This window comes from Paramormyrops kingsleyae, chromosome 4 (assembly GCF_048594095.1).
Source record: "Paramormyrops kingsleyae isolate MSU_618 chromosome 4, PKINGS_0.4, whole genome shotgun sequence".
Lineage (NCBI taxonomy): Eukaryota > Metazoa > Chordata > Actinopteri > Osteoglossiformes > Mormyridae > Paramormyrops > Paramormyrops kingsleyae.
The window spans coordinates 37,325,250-37,351,847 of NC_132800.1; the positions used below are offsets into that span (position 1 = coordinate 37,325,250).

The following is a 26,598-nucleotide window of genomic DNA, read 5'->3' on the forward strand; positions in this document are numbered from 1 at the left end:
TCCCTGCCCGTCTGCTCGGTCCCTGCTGGGCTGGCCCGCACGGGCCCACGAACACAGCAAGCCTCACAGAGCATCAGTGTCTTTAAGCTCTATTAAAAACACAGGAAAGGCAGATGCACACATGAGAGACGCCCACAAAGCGAAGCAAACTGCGGCGATTTATATCTCCCCTTCTCACACTTTCAATTCCCCTCCATCCAAGAACGGGATCAGAGCACCGGACAGATGACGACCCGATTGGCCTGAGAGCTTGCCCTCTCCTTGACGTCCGTGGGAACACGTACCGTGTGACCCACACCTTCGGCTGACCATCTGTGTCATGTGTCCCAGCCTGGAAAAGAGAACGAATCACGATGCATTTCAGTAAGTAGCGGAGCTGCTGAGGTAGCGACGCTGCCAGGAGAAGGTCCATCCACATCAGCGTCATACCGCTACCTGAACCGTACCGCCCCGCGCGTAAAAACCAGCGATATAGGGGGACATTACATTTAAATCGTGCTTAATGACATCATTAATCATTCATCCCTTTCACAACGCTGTGGGGGGGGGGTTAGAAAGCTGGTTTCAATCTGTTTCAGGGAGCGGAGTTCAAATACAAAATGAATACAGAACCTGGAGAGCAGGCAGCAGCGCTCATGAACAGCACGTAACATTTAGCAAGCTTAACGAAACGTTACCGTGGGTTGGCTGGCAGGCTGCAGTGCTGGAGGGCTGGTTTACTCAGTGCCAGGCTGTGTGCAGCACATGTCCGACTCCCACGTAAAGCCTCGGCCCGTTCCCGAATGTGTGTCCCGGCTCGGGAACGGAACACACTTTGTCTGCTCTCACACGGGCGGGAGTCGTTCCAACCTGTCTGCGGGGGACACTGGGCAGGTAGTCTCTGCAAACACTCATGGCGTTCGCGTGTGTTTTTTCATTTACCGCTGCGAAGTGAATGTTTGACACAAGTCAGATTTATGCGAGAAGTCATGGGAAAAATAGCGTCTGCCTCGATGTTCCTCTCAGGGAATGCTAAACCACGGCAGGCTTATGAAGTGAGGTGCATCTTCTCCCGAGTAGATCTGGGGTGTTCAGGTAAAACACTACGTTGATGAAAGCTCTGCCCCAATTTTACACAACAACTGCAGCAGTGCCCCCAAGTGGACCGTTAAAGAATGACAGCGGGGGAGTGGGGAAGTGTATCTGTGATTGAGGAGGCTCAGCGACATAAGCCTGGAAACATGTGTTTTTTTTTTGTTCAGGTGCTGTATAATCTTTCAGTTTGAATGTCCAGGTTGACACAGCATAATTCCCTCAATCCACCTAGAAAAGACAAATAAATTGGATGGTTTGATGCTGTAAAGATTATCTCCATGTACACCATGGTGTCAAATGACCTGAGGCTCAAGCACACATACCATTATCCATGGAATGAATCTGTTTTCATAACAGTCATTGTATTTCTTACGCTCAGATCTCCACTGTGGATAGATGTTTCACTATAGTAAATAAAAGCTGTGAATGTTAACACCCATAAATACGGGCATCTTAGTATGACCAAAGACCTTGAGAAGAGACATCAATTTTCAACACACTTCCTGGCAACCGTCAGAGATCCTTCTAGTAGGACACAACTCTGAACACATCCCTAACCTGAATGTATTCCCATCTTGCAGCGCTGCATGTGAGTGATTGCATTGTCTCATGAATGTAATGACCTTGTGGTAATATACTAGTAAGCAATACTTAGGTAACTAATTATTTCCAGAAACGTAGCTTTTACAACTGAAAGGCCTGTTTGCAAAGAACAGCCTGTCTGCCACATAAAAAATAACGAAAATAACATTAACCTCATCAGCTTAAGTAGTGCAGCTGTAGCCATGGCAACCCAGCCTACATCCCTCCACAGATTCCCACATATTGTGAGAATAAGATCTTCAGCACCCACGCACTTGTTCGATCCTCAGCCCTGCGACCTACAGTCTTCTGACCTTAAACATCTCCACTGGCACTCGGTGAAGGTCGACAGCAAGATTGCACGGAGGAGCTAAAGATATTAAAATACTTGCTTCTCACATCAAACCAAAAGTTACAATAAACAGTCAAGTGTATGAGTACAGCTGACAGAAAGATAAAACTGTTACATGAGACACTTACAAAACCCAATGTCCTGAGTAGTATGACTGAAGGTATACTCCCTAATTATATACATGTATTTATAAACATCTTCATGTACTGTCTTGTGGTTAAAAATAATAATTATAATAAAAAAATTAAAAAACATTTAACCTCACAGATCAGCTGAACAGTCATTTTGAACATAACGAATAAGCTGGGTGATCTTCAGTTCGTTTTATAATAAATTCAACAAATGAATTTCAATCGACACAGAGTTTCTTCGCATCATGAAATTCTTTCTGGTAAATGTATACTGTGCTAAATCGCAAGGGACATACTCTCTGGTCAGTGTTTCACGTTCTTTGGCAGCCATGGGACGCTACATAGGAAGCGTGCGGTTCGTCATGTGGCGTTGCTCCCCTCTGCTGGCCGTACGGCGAAATTACATATTTATTTATTGAACCGCGTATGACAGGGGTGCCCAACTCCAATCCTGGAGGGCCAGAGCCCTGCATATTTTTGGGTTTCCCCTCATTTAACACACCTGATTCAACTCCTTGTGCTAATTACCACACAGCTCTTGAGCTGAATCATTTATGGTGGAACAGGGAAAGAACTAAGCTACACAGGACTACGGCCACCCAGGACTGGAGTTGGGCACCCCTGGCGTATGATCTCAGTACAGTAGTTAGATTTCTAACTTCAACACGGCCGCTAATTAGCTCTTTCGACAGCTTTTTAAACATATAAATTCCACCGATACCTGTATGCATTCTGCAGAGTAAGACGATGGAAGGTCATTATAAATAATTATCTTAAATTTGTATCTGCCAGTGAATTAAACACTTGTATTTTTATAACCATGAAATGCAGTCATGTGAGTTATATGAGTGCCGTTTGAAAAAAAAATCTGAATGACAGTATATTAATGATCAAAACATTTACGTTTATTCATTTAGGAGACCAAAGTGAGCAGTGTTATCTAGTGTCCCTGGAGCAGCTGGCTTTAATGGCCAGGGACACAGATTCCTACTTCACTGAGCCTGACAAACACGGTACAATAACGAATATGGCTGACATAAACAAAGGAATGCATTAGATCATTAAAAGTGTTATTCATGTCTCAGTCACTGCACGCCTGACAAAGAGTAAATTACAGTTAAGCTGTTTATTTGCTGATTATTATTAGCTGACAGGAAGTGCCGGGTGACGGACTGTGGCCGGTCGAATCTGGTCACGCAGCACAGAGGCGTCTGGTTAAAACACAGCCTCGTGAAAGGCATTCCTAGACTCCCAACTCATCAAACTAGAAGGGGGCGCAAAAACATCATGCGGATGGATGGGCTCTTTATTAATTCGCGGAGGGAAATTCGGAATATGACAATCCCAGTAAGAGCAAAGGTGGAGATCTCATTGTACATGTACAATGACAATAAAGATATTCTCTTCTTGTTTTGCATATTGTGTAGATTTAACTTACTTTGCCTTTAATCAACCTGAAGTTCCTCTGGGTTTCTGCCGACTTAAATTGGTTGACCTGTTCAACATCTGGTTAGATCGCCTATGTGACTGGCTTCTCACAGAAAAAAAACTAAACATGGTGCTGGATCTTTATAGTATATTATACAGGTGCTCCTCGGGTTACAATGGGGTTAAGGGCCGATAAACCTAACATAAGGTGGAAATGCATTTTAATGCAGCACATCTAACCTAACAAACATCACAGCCGAGCCTTAAAAATGCTTAGAACACCACCAATAGCCTACAGCCGGGCAAAATCATTAACACAAACCCGATTTTATAATAAAGTGTTGAATATTTCATGTAATTTATTGAATAATCATACCCATCATGAAGTCGAAATTTTGCAACATAGACCACTGTGACCCGGGAAGCATCTGTATATTATAAATATATATTTATATCTTTATATCAGCTTCTTCCTTTATATCCTCCAAAGCTTCAATACTGGCTCATTCTCCCAAACAAAGTTACAAAGAGAAGATTTAGCAGTTACTGTGAGAGTACACTGGCCCAAAGTCATGTGCTTGCATTTTGTGTTACACACGAGATCACACTCACAAATGGTTACACAAAACATTGAAGTACTGAGCTTTATTCCCCATTTATTTCAAAATGTATCTGATGTAAAAAAAAAGTGGCAGCCAGAAGTACAGAGGGAATATTTCAAACATTCCAGTGAATCAGAAATGGGTCTGATGTACATCATGGTTATAGTAGATTTACAACCAAATTTACAGTGGTTAGGCTGAGGTTTCAATGCTCCCTCTGCCTCCGATGATACAGCATAATCTCACATAAAGGAGATTAGCAGAATTGTCAACCACAATGCTGGTCCTGTACCTGCAAAAGAAAAAGAATTATTAAAGAAAGTCCAGGACATGACTATATGTTCCAAATGTCCAACAGCAATTCTTGGCTGTGTGAGTAAGCATGTACACAGTTTACATTTTATAGGTCTCTCTCTATTCCTTAGCTAAAAAGTATATCTACACATGATAGTTACATGTACAAAAAGAAACCATCATAAAACAGCCCTTTACATTGTAAACTGTCATCTAAATTGGATTTAGGGTGTATATGTGCACTGAAGTAAGACAACATTTAAAAAAATCCAACACAGTGGCTGTGAGGTTGGCTTTGCTTACCATACTGCAATGGGATAGGGCATCTCTCAGCCGATAAAGTTGATGACTACAACATGGAGAACTGTGTGAGCAAATAAGAAGTCTGCAAAGGCTCTCTCTGGAGATATGGACAGGAAGTCTCCTTTGTTCTGCGGGTTGATCTGGATGCGAAGACAGACTGGGAAAGAGAGAATGGAGTTGGAATGAACTGCACCATAGATATGGAGATAATACACAAACACAGGGGCGACGTGTACCTGCCAATATTTAATCTGGCTTCTCTCCAACGCTGATGCATCAATAAGTGACATTTTGCTTACAAATCCTGCATTTTTAGCACATTTCTGCTGCTAGAATATAGTACCTGTCATATACCGTATTCATTCCGACTAGTACTGTTACTGCTTTTGTTGATTGCATTGTATGTGTCCTGTAATATTGTATTGTTGCTCTTGCGTTTATCTTGCCCTCTCCCTCTTTGCTCTCCTGGCACTCTGTATAGTTCTGTCCTGTTCTGTTCTGACTTGTGTCATCTTGTGTTGTTTCTGTTTTTGTTCTTTTTGTTGTACCATGGTCCTGGAGGAACAATGTTTCGTTTTGCTGTGTACCGTGTACATGGCTGAAATGACAATAAACCCACTCAACTTGACTTCCACACGGCTACGTATTTTATCGTAGCAGTTTTTGTTATTTTCTCAATAGGTGCAGCATTCTGTTATACGCTTCTGCGGATTGCAGACTGAAAACAAATCCCTGGAGCGAGCAGAACAGTGACGTTTATTCGCGAAAATGCTGCATTCGAAAACGTCACATTTATGATTTGGTCGGAAAATGACCTCTTTGTTTGGCAGGTCGATGGAGAAATATGATAAAAACAATATCGACTAGTGACATTAAAACACAACGTACCTCCAAGAATGAAGGCTCCGACACAGGATATAAAGCCTGACAGAAAGCTGTTGAAAGGGAATGTTCCAACCAGCAGGCAGTAGAGGAACTGCAGGGCTCCGGTCAGCAAGATGTACAAAAGATAAGCGTCCACCACTTTCAATTTGTTTGGCGTGCTGCTAACGTACTCATCCAAAAACCGAGATATTACAGAAAAAACCGAAGTAGACATGTTTCTTGCGCAAACTCAGACAGATTCGAGCCTTATTCTCAAAACAACGTCTGATTTTAGCCAAATGAATGTCCGACCACTACAGAGGGACTCGCGTTTGAGTGACGTGTCAGTCAGCGACTTCCGACCATAAAGCGGAAGTTTGTGTCACATTGATTACGTTCTGACTACGCTCCTTCGCCAGAATACTGTGGTTCCACCATGAAAAGAACTGGTATTTTATTCGGTGGGGGAAATGTATCAGGCTTTATTGCAGTCTGCCGCAATATTTGCCCTGAAATCATTGGGTTTTTATAAGACGAATGTCATCGGAAACGTTCCCGGTAGCTTAACACGATCGGAGTATGTGTATTCGGATTTTCAGGATAGATACTGCAAGCCCCTCCTGGTCCCAGAAGTGCGGAAGCGGCTGTGACGGGCAGCCGGTCGTAGATTATGGAAGGCCAACGGGGTAGATATCCGTACGGTGGGATAGACCCACTCTCGGGCTCCTGATGTCATGACTACACGTCCCACCTGTCAGATACATTTTGCTGTGCTCTCTCTCCTTATACCATGATGGACAGCGACATTGACACGGAGTGAGTGGCTGCCTACTGTAAGATAAACATTTATTTTACAGTTTAGAGTAAGCAATTTCTCTGAAGAGAGCCGGGAGCGCATCGTTTGGCAGCTATGGATAATAAAAATAATAATACATTACATTACATTTATAAAGCACTTTTCAATCACCTAAATGCGCCATTAATACTAACTGCAACGGTATTAATGTTAATAGATTCCGGGGTTCCGTGTCTTAAATTAAGAAGTATGTGAACGTTTTGATGATTGATTTTTATATACGCGTAATATACTATATGTCATACTTATAAATATTATACGCGTGTTTTAACTGTAAACAGTTAATTTGTAATTTGTAAGAGTAATTTGCCAATTCGCGATTTCGGGAACGTCGTAATAATGACATTTTCACCCCGCGCCTGAGCTTAGTAAAGTTTCAAGGGACCTTAATGCCGGTTAACCATTAATCAGCCCACATCTAGCACTTCTATTTCTGTTTGCCAACGGTTTTTGTGCTTGGAACACCTTAAGTTTTCATATTATTAATTTTTGTAACAAAAAAAAAACTTTCGCTACATGTAAATAGATACTTCCGTCCCTTTAAATACCGCATACCAACGTCACAGTGAATGACAAAGCATTTTTTAATCAAGGCGTTACCTTGCTCTGCTGTAGCCATGAACAATTTAAAATACCTAATAGATGATTTTTAAAGTACGCCACTTAAGCATATGATGTCCAGGGTTTTGTCTGTACTGTGTATACAGTGTAGTGAACCGCATTGATACTATATGTAGCAGTGGAGGAACATCTGTCTCTATCCATGGCGTGGCTTTGAGAACCTGCTGCTAGCGCTCCTGTCTGTCTCCTGTCCGCTCAGATCCTCATCCGGCTGGCGGTGGTGGTGGCCATCCTGGAGGCCAACGTCCGCATCCCTGCTGAAAAGTGCAGAGGCAAAGATCCTTGCGTGTGAGCTTCCCCCTTGTGGCGGCCTGCCCTGCAGAATTGCCAGCTCTGAAACCCTTTAGAGTCCATATCTTCAGCTTGATCAAGTTCCTTAGGCTCTAACCCTAAGCTTACCTGACGAGTTTAACCGCTTTTGCCAATACGGTGGCTGTCAAAAGATGCTCGACCACCCTGCCCTCTGCAGGTGTTCCTGTTCAATGCACATCTGCATGTTTAGTGTCTATAAACCATAGGATGCTCCTATAATTTCTTTGGCCCTGAACATGCAGGGAAATGGATCTTCGTCAGCCTCGCTAACAAATCCCCGTCCCACAGGTCTGAAGAACAACCTGTGTGCCCGGTTTGTGACCTTGCCCAATCAGGAGAGGATCTGGACTCTGACAGTGACCAATAACAGCCCTCATAAGCGTTCCAAGGCAGGTAATGAATGGTGATGACTGTACATGTTCATTTAGTATATTTTGCATACTGTTCTGTCCATGCTCATAAATGTGGCACGGAGTCAGGGCCTCCCGTTCTTTGCTCAGACTCTCAGATGCCCCTGGTGATGGTCCATGGATTTGGGGGAGGGGTTGGGCTGTGGATCCAGAACCTGGATCCTCTGTGTCACTCCCGCCCGGTCCACGCTTTCGACCTGCTCGGCTTCGGCCGCAGCTCCCGGCCGCACTTCCCCTCGGACGCCACTCTGGCCGAGGAGCAGTACGTGAGCTCCATCGAGCAGTGGAGGCAGGCCATGGGACTGGAGCGCATGATCCTATTGGGCCACAGCCTGGGTGGCTACCTGGCAACAGCCTATGCCATCCAGTATCCTGAGAGGTAGGATGCATGCATTTTGTCCAGGTCTAGATCAGGATGAACTGTGGGTGCAGCCTCTGCAGGCTTGGCAGGGTGAAGTAGCATTTAAAAAGAGAGCGTGGGCATCAGTTAAAATGAGTCTGTAATTCCTGGTGCCGACATTCCCTCTCTCTTTAGGGTCACCCATCTTATTCTGGCAGACCCCTGGGGGTTTCCGGAACGCTCCCAGCCTGACGCCGAAGTTTCCGGGAGGTCAGTCGTCAAGAGACAGGCCCCTCCCCGATGGGTGAAGGCGCTGGCATCAGTCGCCAGTCTGTTTAACCCTCTGGCAGTGATTCGTGCAGCAGGACCTTGGGGTTAGTGATGGGGGGTAAAAGGTACGTTAGAACTGCGAAGCAGGAAACATCGATGAACCTGAAGCACGTCGTTGTCGCACCCAGGACCAGGGCTGGTGAACCGATTCCGTCCCGACTTCAGAAGAAAGTTTGAGAGTCTTTTTGATGACGACACCATGACTGACTACATCTACCACTGCAACGCACAGAATCCCAGGTACGAGAGATTGGTGGATCAGTCACAGGCCCTCGTGGACCAGGGCGGCGTTGGCGACACTAACGGAGCACGTTTCTGTCACTCCGTCAGCGGGGAGGTGGGATTCCGCGCCATGTGCGAGTCTCTGGGCTGGGCCAAGAGGCCGATGCTGCAACGGGTTCACCTGCTGCCCCCAGGGTTACCCGTCACCCTGCTGTACGGATCGCTGTCCTGGGTGGACAGGAGCTCGGGGGACCAGATGAGGCAGGTCCGGCCTGACAGCTACACCCGCATTGTGGTGAGGAGGGCATGCTGGGAAATGAGGGGGGGGGGGACGGCGTTCAACCAGGGGCAGAAAGCTGTGAGGGAGACTGGAAAGGACTATATCGTTTCTGCGATGCCTAATGCACTGTAAGGTTCACTTCTAAGTCCACTTCACAGCAGAAATTAATGAGTAGCATGTAAGGTGCCCCACAGCTGCGAGACAGCAGAGGCCCAGTTAACCCTTCGTTTCCCGTTTCCCCACTTGTCTGTCCCAGGTTATACATGCTTCTCACCACGTCTATGCTGATGAACCGGAGGAGTTCAACCGGGTGGTAGAGAGGATATGCAGCAGTGTGGATTAGTCCTGTGTGTGTGTATGCATGAGTTTGTATTTACACCGTTGTGGGGACCAAATATCCACACACTGAGGTAAAACCTGTTACTTTTTAGCTTGTGGGGACACTTTTTTGGTCCCCACAAGAATCAGTGACAGCAATCAAAGAACTAAAAATGCCAAAAGACTGTTTGGTTACTTATGGTTAAGGTTAGGGCTGTAGGGCTTAAGGTTGCCATAGTTAGGATTAGGGTTTTGCTCATAGAAATGGATGGAAAGTCCCCACAGATATATGAATACAAACGCGTGTGTGAGTGGGTGAGCGGCAGGGAGTGTGTGAGGGTGAACATGTGACGTGTGAGAGACATGTCTGCACCAAAGGATTGTGGGCATTTTCCAGGGATGCTCCTCCTGCTTGACTGACAGCTCTCTCTGGCTCCAGCCGTTCCTAACAAAAGCATCTACTAAATAAATAACTGTACAGACTTTTAAATAGTTGTCTTTCTGGAGCTGTGTCCAATGTGCCCTCTGGTTGACGAGCAGGTTGACCTCCGGGTGACACCTTGATGCCAACGCAGCTCCAGTAGATGCTAGAGAAGCAGCCAAACCATAAGATATTCCTGTGTGATGACACACTCTTAAATTGGCTGAGGGACCAGAAAAAATGAATCATTGAATGAAAAGAATGACAATGCAACAACATTCTGGGCATTCAGTTAATTAGTTTAGTATATATTCATGTTAAATTTAGGCAAATAAAATTAGCATCTTATTGGGAAATTGGATCAATTGAGACACAAGGCAGAGTTTTTTTGGGGGGAATTGTAATTTAATGAAGCAAAAAATGTTTGTTTTTTTGTTGTTGTTGTTATGTTATCAGAAAGTACAAAACTACCTATTGTAAAATACTATATTGGGTGAATTAAAATATGTTTCTATGACAAGGCAATAAATGAAATGTAAGACAATACATTTGAATCATATATTGACATTTACCATATTGCAGGTGTTCCACTATTTATTTTTATGAATAAAAAGGTCTTTTAAACTGACTAAACTGATTAGACTGATTATTAACACACAATAATAACGAACGACTGAGATCCTGTTAGTAATACGATTAATCAAATAATTATTATATGTTAAATGCTAAAAAAAATGCTGTATGAGCGAATTGTGGTATTTGATTATGCAAACAAGATTTGGGAATTCTTGATTATCGGCAGCAGGGGGCGCGCGTCAATGGGCGGTAAGTCTACGCGTAATCCGTACACTGCGTGCTGTTCCACTTTTTACATTAATTTTCATCCTTTCACATCAGGAAAGTACTGGGTTTGAGTAGTTTTCGATGGCCAAGGTTTTCTGGGACGGCCTGACATTTGTGTTTGGCCCCTGGGTTGTTTATTTTGGGTTGTCCACTGTTTGAGTCCTGCTCCTAGCCCTTTGCTTTGGGGTCCTTCTCTGGTGCTCCAGTAGTCTTTGTTCCCACCGCTTGTAAGGATGTATAAAAAAGTAAAAATTACATTTGTAATGAAAAAAAATTAATGGAAAGGAATTCTAATGTGAGAAATTAATCAGACTACAATGCAAGTTTGTCGTTTAAGTCCAATCTTTCACACCAAAAATACTCGCTACTGCCGGCGTGAAGGTTGCTTTGTGGACAGCTGACCTACCTGGCACCTTATTTTCAGGTGGTGTTTCCACCCCTCAACAAGACAACTGTCCAGCAGCATTAACCTGAGGAGACGCATGTCAGGTTAGAAAGCCTCTCGACAGAAGCGTGACAGCAATGGTTCTCTGAACCGTCTGCGACATTTCGTAACATAATTTAAGAGAATCGTTGCATTGCTGTTTTATAGAACATCCGTAAAAATATGCAAATGTTAGGTTATTTTAGAGGTTAAAACGAGGTTTCGTTGATTCTTATGTTAAAAGGATGTGAACACAAGTATTATACAGTTAAATTGTGAAACGTATTAATATCATAAATATGCAAATTAAACCGACTCTGTAAAACATCTAGGCCTATATTTTCTGGCACCTATATGTTACTGTTGTAATTGAAGTGAATTGCGCAAATGCTCGCCTTGAGTGCCATTTGTAGCACATGATCAGGACGTCCTGGCCGGTCACAACCTCCGGGCACACGCATAATGAGTTGGTCACCAGAGGCACGTGAGCTTCAGGGATCGGGGACGTGGATTTGAAAACCTCTTTCACGTCTACGAATGTTGTCATCTCCTGGCACCCGGTTCGACTAAAACTTATTATTTTAGCATGAATAACTGCAAGGGTGGAAGTATGTTCAGAATGAAAACAGGCTGAAAACAGCATACTTCGATCACTAGAAACTTTTAAGACGCCACAATAGTTTCACTGTATATAAACACAGTAAGCATGACTTACACTGTAATAGCGATAACTTCACTCACACTGTGTAAAAACGGCTGTGAGGTTTTAGTCTTACCGTAGTCATATTTCTTTTCCATGTATGTGGATAATGTCGGTTTCGTATTCTGGCATGTACAGTCATCTATTGGAAAAAAATCTTACTTTTATACCATATTTATAAAATGAACAAATTAAGGACAGACTCGCTGAATACTAACCAGATGTTGGGGTCGTGCATTCCGTAATCCGCCTGATGTTCAACATATCCTTTGAAAAATCGACAGCCTCCACATCTGGAATAATACAAATATTTAGAAAACTCTTTCCGATTTTCATGCGAAGCTGATTTATTCATAAATTAATGCAGTTGTGTAATCAGTAATAACCGCGTTCAGCAGGTGAGATCAGAGTCAAACACTTGTGTAACGAACCTTTCGCTATGTCAGTGACAATGGCTTCGGGGGAGATGCAGACTCCTCGGTCGTACACGGGTAAGTCCTCGCAGGCGAGGCTCTCCGGCCAGCTGAGGTTGTAGTACCTCAGGACCGGCTCGCATCCATCCCGGGCTCTTTCGCACAACGACTTGCAGGGCTTGATGGGGTCGTGCATGAACTCCATGGTGCAGATCGGGGCGTACATGGCACACAGGAAGAAGCGCAGGTCCGGGCTGCAGTTGATGCCCAGCAGCTCCTCGTACTGCTCGATTGCCAGTATGGCGTTTTTCTGCGTGCTATGGTACAGGTGGTTGGGCATCCGGGTTATGTTCCACGGCATGGTCCGGCACATCGGGATACGCATCGGCTCGCAGAGACCCGTCTGCACCGGTGTCACCCCTAACCAAGCAAGTACAATAGCGATCACCGCCAAATACATCTCCACCTCAACCTGCATGTGCAAATTTGAAATGTGAAAAAACGCATAAATTAAATGCCGTTATTAGTTCAACAGGTCGAACTTGTGAATTCGGGGAGCCGTGCAAGCTGTTGCTGAAGAAATGTGACTTGATTTAAAGTGGGATGAACACCAATACCACAAGTGACGCGTGTTTTCCCGTACGTTTTTAGCCGGATTTATTATTTTTCCCACAGTGAAATCCAGAAGACATGCTTCACTGACTTTTTAACAGTGTGTTAGACCTTTAAAGATACAGTCATTTTCAAAAATGTTGGCATAGTGCAGGCGGGGAAATTATGTGAGGAGCCACTCCAGAGTTCTAAGACAAATTGGTTTATGGGGGAGAAACGAAAACTACAAAAATATCCAAAAAAGCGCAACACAGGGAGCAGAACCAGAGGAAAACCAACACAGCATTCTAATACAATGACCCACTAGGGGAATTCACTTAAATACAAACAGAAAACCAGGGAGAATAAGGGACAGGTGTACCTCATATAAATTAACCAATCAAAGGGAACACAGATTAACTAGGCTAGCTTCGAACTCACAACTAGGGGGGATCTGGTTAAATGTCACTCACTCAACTCATGAGCTATGCAGCAGTAAGGGGGAATCATCAAAGAACAGCACATGGCTGAATGGGGAAGCGACACAAAGGTTAGGGTCGGACGGTAGAGACCCTAACGAATGTTAGACGTAAATCCCTTATCAGCCCCGAGAAAATGACCAGCTAACGGGGGAACACTCCCAGCGTTAGCCATGCCGTTGTGTGAAGGTCTTCTCAAAGTTAGCAGAGAACGATCTTGTACTGTAATGTCAATGGATGGTAGTTTCCACATTTTACATTTTAACAAAGGATCTGTCAATATCGGTACGATTAAATATTACCTTGACATCCTTTTAACGCAATTAAAATTGAAAAAGAATGTTTCGTGATTAAACATTATTTCATATACAGCACCCTCCACAATTATTGGCATCCCTTGTAAAGATTTGTACAAAGGGTTAGGATAAATCCACCGTTTGGTGAAGCAGCTTCATGTCACACTGAAAAATTTAGAAAAATCCAACTTTTCATTAGCAGGTTTATTCCAAGAAAAAATAACCTTCATCAAGAAATAATTATCTTTAACAAAAACACATGAGTCACAATTAATGGCACCCCTGGAAATCATAGTGAACACAATGTAACTGAAGCATGTTTCCTCTGTAAATTGTACATCTTTGAGTTGAATGAAGTGAATATAGGAACCTTCAAGCTGTAATCCATGACTTCCTGGTTAACAGGGATACGAACATGAGGCGACACAGAGCCCAAATTCCCTTAGTCATCCATCAACATGGGAAAGATAAGAGAACATACACCCCAAATGAGGGAGAAGTGTGTTGACCTTCATAAATCAGGGAATGGGTATTAAAAAATAGCTACTCGCCTTAAAATTCCCATTTCTACTGTTAGGGCAATAATAAAAAAGTGGACAACAACTGGAACTGTTACAAATCTGCCTGGAAGAGGACCCAAGTTTATTTTTCCCCTACATACAGTGAGGAGGATCATAAAAGAGGCAAAAACATCCCCAAGGATGACTGTTGGTGAAATACAAGACCAAGCAAAATCTTGAGGTTACCACGTCTCTGAACAAACTATCAGACGACCAGGGGCAGATTAACGCACAGGCTAGATATGGCTTAAGCCTAGGGGCCCCACGTGTGCCAGCCTGCAAGGGGGCCCCCATTGGCGCGGAGGGGGGTGGGGTTGGGGGCCCACAGACTACTGTAGCCTAGGGGCCTCTGTACACCTTAATCCGCCCCTGCAGACGCCCCCTTCATGCTAACAGATTATTTGGAAGGTATGTCAGAAAAAAGCCCTTTTTTGTGATGAGTTAACCACAAATGTAAGCAACTGGAGTTTGTGAAACACTACTACAACTTTGACCAAATTCAATGGACTGATGAAACAAAAATTGAGCTTGTTGGCAATAAATATAAGGTGGGTTTGGCATAAAAAGAAGGATGGCTATAATGAAATGAACCTTATCCCAAATGCAAAATATGGTGGAGGTTCTGTGATGCTGTGGGGCTGTTTTTCCTCCAAAGGCCCTGGAAACCTCGTTAGGGTACATGGAATTATGGACTCCATGAAATACCAGGGCATTTTACATCAAAATTTGGCTGCCTCTGCCAGGAAACTAAAAAACTGGGCCATCATTGGATCTTCCAGCCGGACAGTGACCCTAAGTACATGTCCAAATCAACATAAAATGGTTTGCTGACCACAGAATCAAGCTTTTGCCATGGCCATCTCAGTCCCCTGACCTGAACCCCACTGAAAACCTGTGGGCTGAGCTGAAGAGGAGAGTGTACAAGAGAGGGCTGAGGACCCTGGGTGATCTGGAGAGATTCTGTACAGAGGAATGGACTCAAATGCCCTATTTGGTATTCTCCAAACTTATAAAATGTTATAGGAGAAGACTCAGTGCTGTGATACTGGCAAAGGGAGGTTGTACAAACTATTAAAAGCACGGGTGCCGATAATCGTGGCACGTGTGTTTTTGTTAAAGATAATTATTTCTTGATGAAGGATTTGTTTTTGTTTCAACAAATGTATTTTAAGGAAAGGTTGGATTTTTTCTCATTTTTTCAGTGCGATATGAAACTACTTCACCAAAAGGTGGATTTTTACAAATGTTTAGAAGGGATGACAGTAACTATGGAGGCCGCTGTAAGTGCTACATGTGTAAACTACGAATGCGCCATCCAACATTGAACCCCTGATCTTTGACATACAAACCACGACAATGTTACCAGCTGCTCTATCTCGCCCTTCGTTTATTTATATATTATTAGTGTTAGTTGTAGCGGTCGGCCCAGTTGCGGTACTTGAATAAGCCCCAGGTAAACCTGGCTTACTCCCTGAGGTTAGATAGGTAGAAACTCCCCGATCGTAACGTTCGGTAAACTTTCCTAGAACGACAAATTGTTAGCGGACGGATAACCAGACAGCAAGAAGATTCATCGCTATTACCAGCCCTTCAATTCATCAAAATTTTATTAGCGAAATTTGAAATTTATGCGAATATGAAATTAGCGTTCATAATTTAATTGCGAAGAACGTAGGATATATTTTCGAATAGCCTACATGGGGCATTAAAACGTGAAAATACTTAAATTATTATTTGAACAGCCTATACATACACCGTGAAACATGTAGGTCTATGTCTGTGTTATTTTGAAGATTAATAATTTCTTGTGATATATTCGGTTGTACGATATAGTGAACATTTATTTATAGGCATATAATTCGTTCTAAATACATATAGGCCTAGGCTATGATTGAAATTAATTTTACTCGTATTAGGCTACTTGATTGTAATTTAAGATGTTGTAGGGTTATGTATAAATAGCGAACAGACTGGTTCGATGCTCTCGGTGATTCAGCAGTTGAACTGCGCTTTTGATGCTATTAGGAGACCTGCGCAGCGCAGGGAGGAAAGTGTCGCCGGTGGCCGCTAAACGGGCTGTTTCTCATGAATCTTCCGTAAGCAGTGACTTGTCGTTACCGTCGGGATGCATTTTTGCGGTTTCACCGTCATCGTCGCATTGTGCTTCTCGGCCGCACAGCCGCTGCAGGGTAGCCTGACCTTCGCCGGTGCTCCGGTCCAGCCTTGTCAGGCTCCCGTGCAATGGGAGGGGAGGATTGTGGAGTACGACCACAACACTGGGCTGAATACACGGGCCATGATGTCGTATGATGGGCTCAATCAGCAAATTATGGTCCTTGAAGAAAAGAGAGGACATGTGCCGTGTAAGAAGTACGTATAATTATACGATCGGGAAGCGTACTAAGAGTGTAAGACAAGTAGCCTAATAAGTCGTCATGTAATTTGACAAAAAGTAAAACTAATTATCTAGACCTCTGCGTTGCAATTGTTTAAGCATATATCTGTCTAAGTCGAAGTATATGATGTAAAGGTGATGTATTTGATTTTAATTAAAATCGGTCGCCTGATAAAATTCATAGAAGCGGCTGTTGACACGATGGCATTCTGGGAAATGCTGTTCCAACGCAAACAAATCGCCGGCTTTAAGTCACCAGTTCACTGCTCGTTTTTAATATCACCGGGGTTATATTTTTTCTTCAAAAGCTATATTACCAATCTTTCAGCGTGATCTCTCTTTTTTTTCTTTTTGTGATTTTTATGAATTGCCTGTTCGTGGGAGTAATTGTGGATTTCTCCTAAATCTTCATTCTGTCATTTTATTATTTTATTTGTGTTTTTGAGAAAGTAGCTAGGCTACCGGTCATTTACATGGATAGGGACGTGATGCCATATTGTCTCAGTCTTTGCGTGAATCATTTGGATTCATGACTGTCGACTTTTAAAATAATGCGGAAGGTTCGTGCCGCTGAAATTGTTAGGTCTACTTAATACCTTTAGCGGCAGGGGTGAGCAAATGCCGCCCAAACCGTCAGCTTGTCGTGTATCTGCCTGGGGGTCGCCGTGTGCTGGGTGCGGCAACGCTCACGCTCCCCAACCTGACCTGACACATTATATTATTGTGCTTAAATTCTTCCACATCTTGTTTTCCCATGGCACACCCAAAGTCAACTTTATGCCTACCCCATTGCTTAATTCATGCGTTATAAATCCTAATACACACTGTGAAGAGGAGGGGACAGGTGTTACTCAGTTTTGTGTGGTGCAGATAATAATATGATGAGCAGTAGCTGGACAGGAGCATTTTGGCAGCCTGCACGCAATGTTGCATGTGACGGTATCGCCATGGGACCGGAGGCAGCCCCTCCCCAGCTTCAGCCAAACCGTCAGTAGCCCGTCAGGAGGGATCGGCTTCACGCTCGCGCCAGAGACCAACTGCGTTTCTATCATTTGGGCCGCCTCCGTCCTCTCACTTTTGCCGACTCTGCCTGATGTCTGCTGTCTGTAGCTATTTGGTCCTATGGATTTGTGTCTGTGAGTTTATGAAAGTTTCATAAAACCTTTCCTAGAGGCTATAACCTTTGTGTTCATATTATGTGTTTTATTTTTTTTTTAAAACAAATTGCATTTAATCATACACACACACACACACACACACACACAAATAATAAGGTTGTTTTTAAACCCACAGTTCTCCAACAACAACCACAACAGTAATAATAATGTAACATGATCATTACAGTATGACATGTTCATTACTATAATAAATATCATAGTAGTTCATCAAACCAAGTGAGGAATGTTACAACCATTTATTAGTCACTGAGAGAAATGCATGTTTAGCCCAAAATTATAACAGTCCCCCAAAAGATGTTTTTTTTTTAAATGAGATTTGTAAATGAGTCTTCTTTCCACTCTGCAGGTACTTTGAGTACATCTATCTTTTCAAGAGCGCTGTGCTCTTTCAGATAGAGCAGGTCACCAAGCTGTGCTCCAAAATCCCTCTTACGGAAGCATGGGATCCCTACGACATTCCCGACAATTCCACCTACGAAGACCAGTATGTCATCGGCGGGCCGGGCGACATGATCCAAGTGCAGGAATGGTCAGATCGGAAACCTGCCCGGAAGAGTAGGTATCGTTCACCTTAGCAGCTGGGTTTGTACGACCTGGGCTGAGCTTCTGCCCTTTACCTTCTCAGATTACCTGACGTGGTGTCTCCTGTTTGTATGATAAACGCGATTCCTATAGACCAGCGTTTCCCTGTCTGGTCCTTGGAGACCCACAGACAGTCCACCGGCAGCTGGGAGGGAGCAAAAATGTGGAACATCTGGCTGGGAGCTGAGAGAGCAAAAACATGCTGATTTGCACTTCATTTGCGGTATAAATGTTAAGATGTACGGTAATTTAAACATAAAATAAGTACGCATTTGCTCTGTTAAGACATTCTACTGCCGTACGTATCGCTTTTAAAGGTGAATGCGTAATTGCGTGCCAGTTATGTGCATCTGTTTATAAGGTAAAGGGAGTCTGGTCAGTTCAGCATTTTCCTGGTCATGAGGCTTCTAGTTTGGAACAGAAATGTGTCCTGATGTTTGATGTGTGGCTGGAGAGAGTGATGGGAAATCCAGACAGAGACGTCTCTCTCTCTCTCTCTCTGCCTTGCCTGCAGATGAAGCCTGGGTGGGTGTTTACACTGTCAAGGACTGCTACCCCGTGCAGGAGACCTACACGAAGAACAGCAGTGTCACCACCTCCACCCGCTTCTTTGACCTGCGGCTGGGGATCAGCGACCCGAGCGTTTTCACACCCCCCGAAACCTGCCGGAGTGCTCAGACCCAGAGGATGACCCAGGGATGCTGAGCATCACATTAGCGCTGCCCCAAAACAAACACGGAGGCACACCAAGGCTAGGGAGGGGGCGGGGCAAATCACACAGCTACTCATACAGGCTGAATCAAGCCGGGGGTGCACAAGGCATAAAGCAGACAAAGAACAAGAACCATCAGTTTGTTAGCGACAATTTGGCCAATGGTTGATGGTGGATAAGAAAATCATGGTTTAGTGCAACCAGTCTGCTAATCTACCTCCATATTAATCTTGGAAATAGGGCAAAAGTCACACATTACCTGCTTATATGTGCAAGATCAGTATTATCATTGTAATTTAGATCAATCTGCACACTTTTGTCCAAGATAATGACACTTTACCATTGCCTGCTGCTGTTTTTTGGTGAAATAACGAACCTGTATTTCTTAATACCATTATCCACTGCTTTAATTGATAACATTTGCCTGCTCGAATCAGGTTATTATGCAATAACTCATTTTTGTATTTTAAGCTAAAGATGTTGATTTATTGTGGCTATTGTTTGCATTAATAGCTGATTATAATAAAGGTTAAATGTGAAATTGTGTAAAATACAAACTGACTGATGGTATTGCAACTGTAAAACAGGTGTAAAAACTTCCTTCGTGATCATCATTAGACAGACAAACAATCGGAATCCTAACCAATTAGCTATTTGATCATTTTTAGATTTGGGACGTCTAGTGTTTCTTAAAAGTAATCCAGCACAACCTGCTCCAGGTGGGATGAATGGAATCATCAGAAGGGGAGGGTGAAGCACTCAATGCCTTATATGGGATGATTAAGAACTTAAAAAACTGCCTTTAAAATGATCATATACACAAGTCGAATGTACACTATATAGCCAAAAGTATTGGGATACCCCGCCAAATCACTGAATTCAGGTGTTTGTGTCTCATGGCGCACGGAACGTAGATAGAAGCGCAGGAAGCCAGGAGTTGGGGAAAATGCAGGATTTAATGGAAGTAAAAATAAACGAACAGACAGCAAACGCAGGTTGACATTACAATGACCGGACTGGGGAAACAAACTGAAACGCAGACTAAATACAGAGGACTAATGACAACAACCAGAAACAGCTGATCACACGGGGACTCCACATGAGGTTAACGAGGGGGCGGGGCACATGGAAGGAGCAGACGATCGGGGCAGGACAACAGGTGTACAAAATCAATCACCTGTTCTGAAAGGATGGGTCACTCTCAGGAGCTCAGTGAATTCAAGCGTGGTGATAGGATGCCACCTGTGCAATAAGTCCATTCGTAAAATATCCTTGCTACTAAATATTCCATGATCAACTGTTAGTGGTATTATATATAACAAAGTGGAAGCAATTGGGAAAAGCAGCAACTCGGCCACAAAGTGGTAGGCCATGTAAAATCACAGAGCGGGGACAAGGCATGCTGAAGCGTCCACAGTGTGCAGACGTCACCAACTGTCTGCAGAGTCAATAGCTACAGACCTCCAAACTTCTTGTGGACTTCAGATTAGCTCAAGAACAGTGCATAGAGAACTTCATGGAATGGGTTTCCATGGCCGAGCAGCTGATTCTGATTCTGAGTACATCACCAAGTGCAATGTAATGCATCGAATGCATTGGCGTAAAGAATGCCGTCCCTGGATTCTGGAGCAGTGGAGATGACTTCTCTGGAGTGATGAATCACGCTTCTCTGTCTGGTAGTCCGATGGATGAGTCTGAGTTTGGCGGTAACCAGGAGAATGTTACCTACCCGACTGCATTGTGTAAAGTTTGGTGGAGGGGGGATTATGGTGTGGGGTTGTTTTTTAGGGGTTGGGCTTGGTCCTTTAATTCCAGTGAGAGTAACTCTTAATGCTGTAGCATTCAAAGCCATTTTGGAGAATTTCATGCTCCCAACTTTGTGGGAACAGTTTGGGGATGGCTCCTTCCTGATCCAACATGACTGTGCACAAAGAAAGGTCCATTAGGACATGGATGAGTGAGTCTAGTGTGGAGGATCTGGACTGGCCTGCACAGAGCCCTGACCTCAACGTGATAGAACACCTTTGGGATGAATTAGAGCAGAGACTGTGAGCCAGGCCTTCTCGTCCAACATCAGTGCCTAACCTCAGAAATGCTCTTCTGGAAGAATAGTCAAAAATTCCCATAAACACACTCCTAAACCTTGTGGACAGCCTTCACAGAAGAGTTGAAGCTGTTATAGCTGCAAAAGGTGGGCCAACTCCATATTAAAGCCTATGTATTAAGAATATGATGTCATTAAAGTTCATGTGTGTGTAAAGGCAGGTGTCCCAGTACTTTCGCCAATATAGTGTAGCTCTGCCGCAGGATTTAAACTATAGGCCTGTAGAACTATAGGTAGGGTCTCTGTAGGCACAGGGACCATTTCTTAATGAATGGCAGGGGAGGAGATGCAGCTTGGCTATGGATTTGCGTTTCGGCTAAAAACTGACTCATGAATGGTATGTAGTAGTCATGTGGTTAATGGTGAATTAGCTTTTACCAAAGCACGTCTATTCCAAGCAGGGCTCTCACGACATAATTGCGATGCGCAATAAGCACCAGAGATTTATACGATGGGCGGAAAATGTTTACGCCCATCATATAAAAACCTGCCGATTATCGCGCACGTGCCGTATGATCGCGATTATATTCGGAGAACCATAGTTCCGAGTTACTAAGGGCGATCAATTGCAAAATATTTCAGTTTAAGTTTCACCCTATAGTGTATATTTAATATGCGTGAAAGGTGTAACTGTTTTGGTGATACGAGTTGTATGTTTGAACTCTGAGCAAACGTAGTCCAGTTGAATTTGAAAGTTACAGGGATCTAACAAAACTGCGGATGCAGCTGTGATCGAAAGGCGGGCTAGTGAAGGGAGGATTATGGTCAGAAAGGTGCTGGGTCGAGCAGAGACCAACATACCAAGAAAAAGGAACGGACTAAGTAAATAAAATGTGATGGGGCTCGGGGACTTGCTGTTCTTCATAATAAAGACGCTCGGTTTCTGGCTGCCTTTAAATGTCAAAATAAAACGAATACGCCTTGAACTACGGCTCACAGGAGTTTAAAATCCTGGAGACTAATTCACGGCTGCAGTTAGCTGTTTTTTTTTCTCCCAAAAAATGGATACAAAACTTAATTGGATACAAAATAAGATAAGCTTTTTGTTTTCACGTTGTTTTCCTGAAACGCAGCAAAGAAATAAACACGATCATCGTACGTGGCGATACGTCATCTGAGTTTTTAGGCGGTTTATTAAGAATAGTTACAAAATGCGTTCACTGCTCCTAAATAGTTAAATTCGAGCGAAGGAAAATCCGAGTTGTCACAGTTTGACATCCTGGGCCAGGCATTGTATTTTAAGAGTGCATATTAAATGGTTCGTTCCCGCACTAAATTATGTGTTTTTGGTTTCGTATAACCACTCTCGTTCCCAGTGTTTCATATTCTGTTTCACTTATAACACAGATATCACAATTCATTAGGACCGACATTTCGTATTCTCTTCTCCAGTCAACAAGCAATTGGTACTGCTTCCCAAGCCGATGACAGCTTTTCCCCTGTTTTACTTAGGTCAAAAATGAGAAGGAACGTTTTTAACCACTGACAAGTCATGTTTCTTGAACAATCATAAAAACGTTTCCCAAAAGAAAACGCTGGCATTTCTTGGAAATAATCTAGCCGCAAACCACAGCGTCTCAGCTGGTTTTCCATCTTTTGCAATTGCCTTTGAAAGAGCTTAAATACTGTATGGTTTCCGATGTATGTTGAAGCTTTGAATCTTAAAATGTATTCGGTGATTTTCATATCAAGAGTGCAGAATTGCGATGGGCCGTCAAACAAGAATAGTGTTGCACTTTAAAAATCATAATTCACAGTTTCAGCCAAACGAGCTCTGGTCAAACTCAACTTGACCTCCTCTAACCATGGTAGCTGTGAGGACATTTTGTCGTCTTTCAACAATTTCATTTATTAGCGCAATAAATCTTAGTTATTACCTGCCTGTTTACGGACCGGTAACAAAAACGTATATATTAGAAATAATGTATGATGTTATGGCATGGATAACATAAAACAGAATTTTGCTTTACTTGCATTTGTCTTTATGCCGGTCTGCATAAACCGAGGTCTTAGAGTCAGTTAGCTAGTCTGTGGTTTGGATGGGTCCAATTTTGTTCCTTTGTGGAGATATGTTGTGTTGCTGTTGTGGGAAAAACACTACTCTATACAAGTGTATTTGGCGATTTAGAAATAGGCTTACAATGATCAGAAAATCTGAAAAATATCATCCGCCTTCTTTACCACTTATCTACAGTATAGTGCAGGGCCATGGTGCTTATTTAATTGGATAAATGTATTTTTTAATTTAAAACCATTATATATTCAATAAGATGTAACAGTTGAACAGTTCAATAAGAGTGGGTGACAGATTGTATGTTTTCTAGAACCTTCTTGATGGACACGGTGTTTGCAGTGTGACTTTGGCTTCTTGCGATGTTGGGGCAGGTCCCACCCCCCCACCGAGCACCATGGAATCAGGCTCAGCAGCATGAGGCTACTGATGCCCATGATGTCAGCCCCTGGTAACGACAGCTGTTTTGATTGGCTGTGGTGGGGGATGGGGGTCGTTTTAGCGAAATAGCACTTCCGTTTGACAGTTCGACAGTTTTAGGATGCCTTGGGATTATCGACCTGAGGATCTCTGGTCAAGGTAATGGCAAGGAGTGCTGCAGAGCATTCTGGGAGTGATGGAATTTCAGGCTTGGCTAACCGGCCTAATGAGGTGGAGCTGTTAGATTTATGGGTACAGATAGCTGGTGAGATTCAGTCTGTGTTACTCCTGGGGGACAGTAATTCAGGCTGTGTAGCATAGCATTTCTCGGGGTGCAAACTTACCCATGAGGCCTTGAGTGATGCTTCTGCCAGCTAGTCCATAGGCTGACTGGACGTGTCCAGCTCTCATCTGCCAAAGAAAATCATATTAGTGTATTATAGGGCACGTTTTAAAAAGTTACAGTGGCAGCATTCTGCCTGAAATATAACCCGTTGTCATTTGGTCCTTGTGTCGCATTGCCTCAAACACCTCATTATGTATATTTTCTTTGGGTTCCGGCCGCAGGCGGCTTCTAGCTCCCCCCTCAGAAGGCCGATGCCACGGAGAGCCGTTGAGAGTCCACGTTCCCAGGAGAATCACATCTGACCAGGTTCGGGGATCCAAGCCACTGTGCATGGTGACCACAACAGCTCAGGGCAGGCCCGCTTTCCTGTAAGTGCATTTTGAAAACACACCATAAACACAACGCTCCTCTCTCGCTCAGGCGTGTATTTAAAATAACCAGGCTCTCCGGCCAGCTTAGCCAGCCAAGTGGTTTTGGATCGTGGCAGACAGCCTTGGACCAGGTACTGGGATTGAAGGGACCCCACTGCAATGCTTGGCGCCCCCTAATGGTGAGTCACAACCACTGCTTAGCAAAGTGTTCCTTTAGTGTACACTCACCTAAAGGATTATTAGGAACACCATACTAATACGGTGTTTGACCCCCTTTCGCCTTCAGAACTGCCTTAGTTCTACGTGGCATTGATTCAACAAGGTGCTGAAAGCATTCTTTAGAAATGTTGGCCCATATTGATAGGATAGCATCTTGCAGTTGATGGAGATTTGTGGGATGCACATCCAGGGCACGAAGCTCCTGTTCCACCACATCCCAAAGATGCTCTATTGGGTTGAGATCTGGTGACTGTGGGGGCCATTTTAGTACAGTTAAGTCATTGTCATGTTCAAGAAACCAATTTGAAATGATTCGAGCTTTGTGACATGGTGCATTATCCTGCTGGAAGTAGCCATCAGAGGATGGGTACATGGTGGTCATAAAGGGATGGACATGGTCAGAAACAATGCTCAGGTAGGCCGTGGCATTTAAACGATGCCCAATTGGCACTAAGGGGCCTAAAGTGTGCCAAGAAAACATCCCCCACACCATTACACCACCACCACCAGCCTGCACAGTGGTAACAAGGCATGATGGATCCATGTTCTCATTCTGTTTACGCCAAATTCTGACTCAGACCATTTGAATGTCTCAACAGAAATCGAGGCTCATCAGACCAGGCAACATTTTTCCAGTCCAATTTTGTCCAATTTTGGTGAGCTCGTGCAAATTGTAGCTTCTTTTTCCTATTTGTAGTGGAGATGAGTGGTACCCGGTGGGGTCTTCTGCTGTTGTAGCCCATCCGCCTCAAGGTTGTGCGTGTTGTGGCTTCACAAATGCTTTGCTGCATACCTCGGTTGTAACGAGTGGTTATTCCAGTCAAAGTTGCTCTTCTGTCAGCCCATTCTCCTCTGACCTCTAGCATCAACAAGGCATTTTCGCCCACAGGACTGCCGCATACTGGATGTTTTTCCCTTTGCACACCATTCTTTGTAAACCCTAGAAATGGTTGTGCGTGAAAATCCTAGTAACTGAGCAGATTAAATACTCAGACCAGCCCATCTGGCACCAACAACCATGCCACACTCAAAATTGCTTAAATTTCTTTCCCATTCTGACATTCAGTTTGGAGTTCAGGAGATTGTCTTGACCAGGACCACACCCCTAAATGCATTGAAGCAACTGCCATGTGATTGGTTGATTAGATAATTGCATTAATGAGAAATTGAACAGGTGTTCCTAATAATCCTTTAGGTGAGTGTATATTCAGTGTTCAGGGTCAGTAAAATGACACATGGACCATTCCTGCTCCTGTCCAGCTGAGCTGTATAAACCACAGCTCAGCCTCACTCCCCTATAAACGGCTATAATTTATTGGAACAGACAAGTTCTGGTGAGCTGCAACACTGCACAGAGCAATTATAGACAAATATAATTAGAACGAAGGAGCAGAAACTGAACTCATCCTGCGCTTTACAAGACGTCGGGAGACTAACGAAAAGGGCGCCCCCTTGCTGCAGGCTCTGTAACAGCCATCTCGGAGGACAGGATATCGTAGATAGAAGCCAGTACTGGATTTTAATCGGGCAAGAAGAATAGCGCGAGCTGTAAACAGTAATCGGTGGTGTGCTCACAAAATGCTAACCACCGCACATGCTTTATCACAGTTTGTAGGTTAATCTAAGTAGTATATTAAATTGCACTCCCTGCATCCCGGCTGGAAGGTGGATGGAACGATGTGATATGTACATTTGCAATCGGAAATATTCAACCCACTCACCTCAAAAGACATTATTATGGAATTCTGACTCACTCAAGCTTCCAATACGCCCCTCTGCTGGAATCTTTGCCCATTTGGCGCACCGATTCTGATTGTACTGAAAGTCTATTCCACAGCTGAAAGATCCTCTTAGTAAATGTCCCGATCCCAACAGCCCTTGCAAACAGCGTTTTGATTAATGGATGTCACCACTACATTTTCTACATATTAATGAATGAAAGATACGATATATGTTTGTGGCTTTGGTATTTGGTATCTAGCGCAAGCTGACACCAAAGGCAGCAATGGAGGTCCTCAGCCTACTTTGTTATGCTGTCACTCATCATTCCACGCCCCTCTCAGCTGATACCCCGCCCCTCACATCTGATACCACGCCCCTCTAAGCTGACATCTTGCCCCTATGCCAAATTAGTGTCGAAAGTATGAAACTGAAAAATATGATCTGAAAGTGAAAAGATCTGAAACCGAAGACTTTCAGTTTCAATTCTTTTTT

At 43.7% G+C, this 26,598-nt stretch overlaps 4 protein-coding genes across 6 annotated transcripts; 2 read left to right on the forward strand and 2 right to left on the reverse strand.

The window, feature by feature from the left end:
- Window positions 1–4,197: 4,197 nt before the first annotated feature.
- On the reverse strand, window positions 4,198–6,008 carry LOC111846226 (dolichyl-diphosphooligosaccharide--protein glycosyltransferase subunit dad1). Its single transcript, XM_023816241.2, has 3 exons — window positions 5,655–6,008; window positions 4,767–4,923; window positions 4,198–4,461 (listed from the first exon to the last, which is right to left on the reverse strand). The coding sequence occupies exons 1-2, from the start codon at window positions 5,863–5,865 to the stop codon at window positions 4,793–4,795; spliced, it is 342 nt and encodes a 113-aa protein (XP_023672009.1). The 5' UTR covers window positions 5,866–6,008; the 3' UTR covers window positions 4,198–4,461; window positions 4,767–4,792.
- An 83-nt stretch (window positions 6,009–6,091) lies between these two features.
- Window positions 6,092–10,373, forward strand: LOC111846225 ((Lyso)-N-acylphosphatidylethanolamine lipase-like). Its single transcript, XM_023816240.2, has 8 exons — window positions 6,092–6,446; window positions 7,307–7,395; window positions 7,708–7,812; window positions 7,920–8,208; window positions 8,365–8,543; window positions 8,628–8,739; window positions 8,830–9,016; window positions 9,258–10,373. The coding sequence occupies exons 1-8, from the start codon at window positions 6,421–6,423 to the stop codon at window positions 9,342–9,344; spliced, it is 1,074 nt and encodes a 357-aa protein (XP_023672008.2). The 5' UTR covers window positions 6,092–6,420; the 3' UTR covers window positions 9,345–10,373.
- LOC111846189 (secreted frizzled-related protein 4-like) lies at window positions 9,463–26,390 on the reverse strand. Its single transcript, XM_023816146.2, has 9 exons — window positions 26,106–26,390; window positions 23,980–24,160; window positions 23,793–23,859; window positions 12,139–12,540; window positions 11,926–12,000; window positions 11,784–11,849; window positions 11,403–11,601; window positions 10,990–11,053; window positions 9,463–10,807 (listed from the first exon to the last, which is right to left on the reverse strand). Exons 2-9 carry the CDS (start codon window positions 24,124–24,126, stop codon window positions 10,718–10,720), a joined length of 1,110 nt encoding a protein of 369 aa, XP_023671914.2. The 5' UTR covers window positions 24,127–24,160; window positions 26,106–26,390; the 3' UTR covers window positions 9,463–10,717.
- epdr1 (ependymin related 1) lies at window positions 15,982–19,470 on the forward strand. 3 transcript variants are annotated; one of them, XM_023816152.2, is made up of 3 exons: window positions 15,982–16,142; window positions 17,966–18,174; window positions 18,716–19,470. In XM_023816152.2, the coding sequence occupies exons 1-3, from the start codon at window positions 16,132–16,134 to the stop codon at window positions 18,904–18,906; spliced, it is 411 nt and encodes a 136-aa protein (XP_023671920.2). In that variant the 5' UTR covers window positions 15,982–16,131; the 3' UTR covers window positions 18,907–19,470. The 3 variants fall into 3 exon arrangements, with proteins under 3 accessions (XP_023671920.2, XP_023671918.1, XP_023671919.1); XM_023816150.2 differs by having other exon boundaries at window positions 15,993–16,416; XM_023816151.2 differs by lacking the exon at window positions 15,982–16,142 and adding an exon at window positions 16,754–17,577.
- Window positions 26,391–26,598: the final 208 nt, after the last annotated feature.

Excerpts from the sequence above, each read along its gene's own strand:
- LOC111846189 (XM_023816146.2), bottom strand. The coding sequence starts at position 24,126 with ATGCACAGTGGCTTGGATCCCCGAACCTGGTCAGATGTGATTCTCCTG. Across the intron at positions 12,001-12,138 it reads TGTCACTGACATAGCGAAAG|ATGTGGAGGCTGTCGATTTT; the intron begins GTTCGTTACACA and ends GTATTATTCCAG. Across the intron at positions 11,602-11,783 it reads GGAAAAGAAATATGACTACG|TTATTCATGCTAAAATAATA; the intron begins GTAAGACTAAAA and ends CCACCCTTGCAG.
- LOC111846225 (XM_023816240.2), top strand. The coding sequence starts at position 6,421 with ATGATGGACAGCGACATTGACACGGA. Across the intron at positions 7,396-7,707 it reads AGAGGCAAAGATCCTTGCGT|GTCTGAAGAACAACCTGTGT; the intron begins GTGAGCTTCCCC and ends CCCGTCCCACAG. Across the intron at positions 9,017-9,257 it reads ACAGCTACACCCGCATTGTG|GTTATACATGCTTCTCACCA; the intron begins GTGAGGAGGGCA and ends TGTCTGTCCCAG.
- epdr1 (XM_023816150.2), top strand. The coding sequence starts at position 16,172 with ATGCATTTTTGCGGTTTCACCGTCATCGTCGCATTGTGCTTCTCGGCC. Across the intron at positions 16,417-17,965 it reads GGACATGTGCCGTGTAAGAA|GTACTTTGAGTACATCTATC; the intron begins GTACGTATAATT and ends TCCACTCTGCAG. Across the intron at positions 18,175-18,715 it reads TCGGAAACCTGCCCGGAAGA|ATGAAGCCTGGGTGGGTGTT; the intron begins GTAGGTATCGTT and ends CCTTGCCTGCAG.
- LOC111846226 (XM_023816241.2), bottom strand. The coding sequence starts at position 5,865 with ATGTCTACTTCGGTTTTTTCTGTAATATCTCGGTTTTTGGATGAGTAC. Across the intron at positions 4,924-5,654 it reads CGGAGCCTTCATTCTTGGAG|TCTGTCTTCGCATCCAGATC; the intron begins GTACGTTGTGTT and ends TCTCTTTCCCAG.